At 37.8% G+C, this 4465-nt stretch overlaps 1 protein-coding gene across 2 annotated transcripts in view; it reads right to left on the bottom strand.

Moving 5' to 3' along the window:
- Positions 1-4465, bottom strand: part of DOCK1 (dedicator of cytokinesis 1) — a 599368-nt gene that overhangs the window by 528328 nt on the left and 66575 nt on the right. For both annotated transcript variants that reach the window (XM_019502991.1, XM_019502992.1), the window contains exon 3: positions 3234-3274. In XM_019502991.1, the coding sequence (XP_019358536.1) occupies positions 3234-3274 (41 nt within the window). The remainder of the gene's footprint in view (positions 1-3233; positions 3275-4465) is intronic.

The following is a 4465-nucleotide window of genomic DNA, read 5'->3' as shown; positions in this document are numbered from 1 at the left end:
AGATCCTTTTCCACCTCTGTTGCTGCCTTTCTTAAAACCTCTCCTTCCCAAGATTTCTATTCCTGCTATAAGATGCTGCATCTACCTCAAAGTTATACTGCCCCTGATCCAACCTCTTCCCACTACCTATCTAACAGAACAAACTCCTAATTATAGGAAACACTGTCTCTAGGCCTCACATAACCCAAATAAAGGCAGCTGAGTCAGGTAACAAGGGCACAGACATAGACATACTTGTACTCTTGGCCCCTCTAGACATGAAAGGAAGCATGATTGTGGGATTGTGAATTAGATCCCACCATGCCTCATTGCTGGTGCAGGGGAAGCGTCCTCACTGATGGGGCCTCCCAACCACGGGGGCACCCAGTGCTGCTTTAACTGGGAGATCACATCAACTGAAATATTTTGTGTGGGACATGGGGTGCCCAGATCACATTAGCTGTGGTCTCCCAGCTGCATGAGTGCATGGGGAACCCCTGCAGCTGGGAGACTGCATCAGCTGTCATCTCCCAGGTGCAGGGATGCATGAGGTGCCTATGCTTGGGAGCTCCATCAGCTGACAGGGCTTCCAGCTGTGGGCTCATAGCTTACATATGCAAATTAAGGCTGGATAGAAACTAGCTATAAAAAAATACATATTTTCTAGCTCTAACTTTATAGCTGGTTAGACCTTTTTAAGGGGTGATAGTTAATTTGCACATGTGGCTAGAATTAATTGCACAATTAACCAGGTAATTGTGTAATACATGCAACATATAGAGGGGGGCCCCTGAGACCAATTCTATACAGACTTTAGCAAAGTTGTAGAACAAATTTCCTACCACCCACTTGACTCTACCTCATCATCAAAATAAACTCTAAGTTAAAATAAAGAATTAGAAAACAAATTCCCAGAGTTTTTAATTCAGAACTATGGTGAAAGTATTGTACCTTAACATTCAAAATCCCTAAAACAAACTAAACACAGAAGAATTTTGCCTGTGTTTCAGACTTTTTTGAATCAACTCAAAGATGCCTAGACTGAGTCTCAAAAGGTAGATAAGCTTTTAGAGAACAGTTAAACCTAATGCTATATGTAACAGAATGCTGGAAAGCTTTGCTTTCTTTGACGCAATATAAATCTCTGGCTTAGATTTCTATATATTAATACAAACAATGATTACTTTGTACAGATGAGTAATTGTGTAAACTGTGTTCAAATGATAAACTTTCCTTTAAATCTCCCAATCCTATGAATGCCGAAGACACTAGGGTTAAAAGAGGGAAGGGTGGAAAGGGGTGGATTGTCACAACTGAAGCGCAAACATAAAAGCAGGAAAGAATACTAAGTGTCATAAGAACTAACAAGAGATACTTGTGAGAAAAGAGAGCATCAGAAAGGCAAAGATGGAACGGGCAGAGAACTGCAAAGTTCAGCTGGACAATCTAAAAAACAAAACTGGGGGGAAGGGAATGAGATCAACATATTCTGATGACAAGGAGGTTCTCCACCTACTACTTTGCTATAAATCCTTCAAAAGTGAAGGGATGGGGGGAGCAAAGACAGAGAAAGAGACAAAGACACAGAATAAGAACACTTCTATTAAGTCAACATTAAGAAGCTTTTCTTATTAGGGGCCATATCAACAATGTTGCCAACTCTCATGATTTCTGGCATTGTTCTTAATGTCTATGTTTTCGGAATGTCTACATGCCCACGCTTTGGGAAACACTACATTCCTGAAGCACAGACTTTAAGAACAACACCAAAAATCATGAGAGTTGGCAATGCTGCATCAATGTAACCTCAAAACACACTGGTTCATTTAACACATTGAGTTTCTCCTACACTCACCTACTCAAAAGGTTCTACCAGCATTCCCTTTTAAAAGGTAAGACAACTCTCTCAAAATTAGCAGGCTTTCAAAACAGAAGAAATTACATTAGCTTGAGAAGCAGTCCTGGACATTTAGCTGCAGGCAAAAAAATGTAGCAGCACCTGGAATTAATTTAAGTCACAATGAGTGCCTAATTAGTACTTAGGCTGAGTAAGGCATGTTCTTGAAATCTACTTCCTAAAGAATTTCATGCATCACCAAGACAGAAAATATCAAAATAAAATGAAAAACCAAAGAGTGGACAGGTTAGGAAGTGGGAGGGTCATACTACAGAACTCAATGGCTGAGTACAGACGGTCAAAAAGCTGAATCGATTCAATCTTTGCAGGTTAATCTAAGCTGTGTTCATTCAACCAAAAAGCAAGTGAACAAGACGTGCACTTTTGAGTCCAGAAATGCAACTGCACTGGCTCAGGCAGAAAGGGGGGGCACAAGAGCAGGCCTCCCTGCTTGGCTGAAGCAGGCAACTTGGACCAAGGCTAGCCCACGCACCCTGCCGGGGAGAAGGGTTTGCAGGGGAGGTGCAAAGCATCCTGGGATGCTGGGGACTGTGAATTAACTTGAATCTATAGGGGATCTGGGACAGAACTTCCATACACCAGTTTAAGCTAAATCAGTTGAGTCTGATACTACATCCATCTACATTTATCTTAAACCAGTTTCAGCCATTTTGAAAGTGGCTTATATGCACTGAACTTCTGTTGTGTTAGACATTTGAACTGGTGTCTAATCACTTATACCAATTTGTGTGTAATTTCGGTCCCTAGCCAATGTGTAATTACCTTTCATTTTTAGACATGAAGAAAGCCACTGATGAGGAAGAGAACTCAGAGTTCATTTCTGTATGCAAACGTGTTAATTTTTAAGCATTTTTCTTTTAAAGCAAAAAATCAGGACTATAAATCTTTAATTGTGGCTAAATGCTACTATAAAATAAACCCCTAAAAATTGAAGTACAACATTATAAGCAATATTTCTGCTGTTTCCTTTTTATTTTGGAAAGACTTCTGTAAACAACAGCCCTTTATGCACACTTAAAACCTAACAAGACAAAATTACATTGCACAAAGCAAGATTACTCCATCTTTCACACAGAATGGATGAAAATCACAATGTAAGTCTGCTTATAACTTTCCAAGATGCAATTCCATTTTATGAGCAATGCATTATTTAACAGTACATGAAGCCAACACTGTCAGCATTTAATAGATTAACTAGAATTTAAGTTTTATAAAAGTTTTTAGTTGACTATTTAACAAAGTAAATTCTACTATAGAATTTAGTCTATTATGCAATTATAACACAGTTTTACATTACAAAAGAAAATGAATTTAAAGTATGAAACAGAACACTTACCTTTTTCGATTTTTTTCTTAATGTATAACCTCTGTACCAACCTAGAAAAGTTAATAAAAAGTTTAATAATAAATTGTAAAAGCTTTTTCTTTGGAATAGGGTTAACACCTTAACATTCCTTATATTGTAAGAAAATTTCTGTGCTTGGATAGTTACATTTCAGTTTTCATTAAACTGAATATTTTAGATATACAGAATGTTCTTTAAAACACTATAAAAAGAAGCAGCAAGATATAAAACTGAAGTGGGACACTGTATGACACAGTTAGCATTCTGCATTATTTATAAAATGAACATCCTCACTTAAATTAGTTTAATTTAAATTGGTAATTTACTAACATAAGCTAAACTAATTTGAGTGAAGATATTTTAGAGATGTACACTGGTTTCACTATTCTACTTTAAAGAAACAAGATCTCCAAGAAGAGCTGCTGTTATCACATTAGGGAACATAAATACCACTCTGAAAATCAAGATGTTATGTATATACCAAAACACCACCCAGGAAGAGACCCAGATGAAGTGGATAGTTTGCAAAATAAATAAGTAAATACAGGCTGATATGTTTTCATGAAGTGTCAGAAGAACTTCAAGCAAACAGTAGGAAAAATCAAAGTCCATTCATGGATAATTCATGAACTGAAAAAGGGCTACATGTGTCTCTTAAATTATTCACACAGTGCCCCTGAATGCCCACATTGGTTTAGTACAGTCAGAAGAAACAGTCCTACCTACTGTTAGTTAAGACATAGTATCAGCAAGACAAGAACTGCAGTGTAGCACACGAACAGTATCTTCTTAGGGCTCCAACAGCAATACAGTACAAAATCTGTGATGACATACTCTCAGATGACTGGATGGATATTCAAATAGGGAGGTTTTGGAGGATTTTTGCTTTACGTTTCAACTGACAAATTTATAGCGATTCTCTGGGGCTCTCAATGCTAGGAGGCCAAAAGCCCTAATTCAGTGCATGCCAGCAAGCAAACCAGCATTCCAGCTTTCCCTCCTGGCAATTCTATTGTGATACAATTATTTCTATCCAGCATGGCATTCCTCACACTCAAAGGCAGGTGGCCATGCCAGGAAAATAGGGAGGTAATCTCTCATTTATTGTGCCCCCAGTTCACTACACATCTGCAAGCAATCAGCATTACAGCTTTTATTGTTTAAACCATTCTGTTTTTACTGTGACTGTATAATTAAAAACAAAAACAAAAAAAAAAAAAAAA

Source organism: Gavialis gangeticus, unplaced genomic scaffold (assembly GCF_001723915.1).
Source record: "Gavialis gangeticus isolate Ggan-Ray unplaced genomic scaffold, GavGan_comp1, whole genome shotgun sequence".
NCBI classification, from domain to species: Eukaryota; Metazoa; Chordata; order Crocodylia; family Gavialidae; genus Gavialis; species Gavialis gangeticus.
This window is presented reverse-complemented; position numbering and strand designations above follow the sequence as displayed.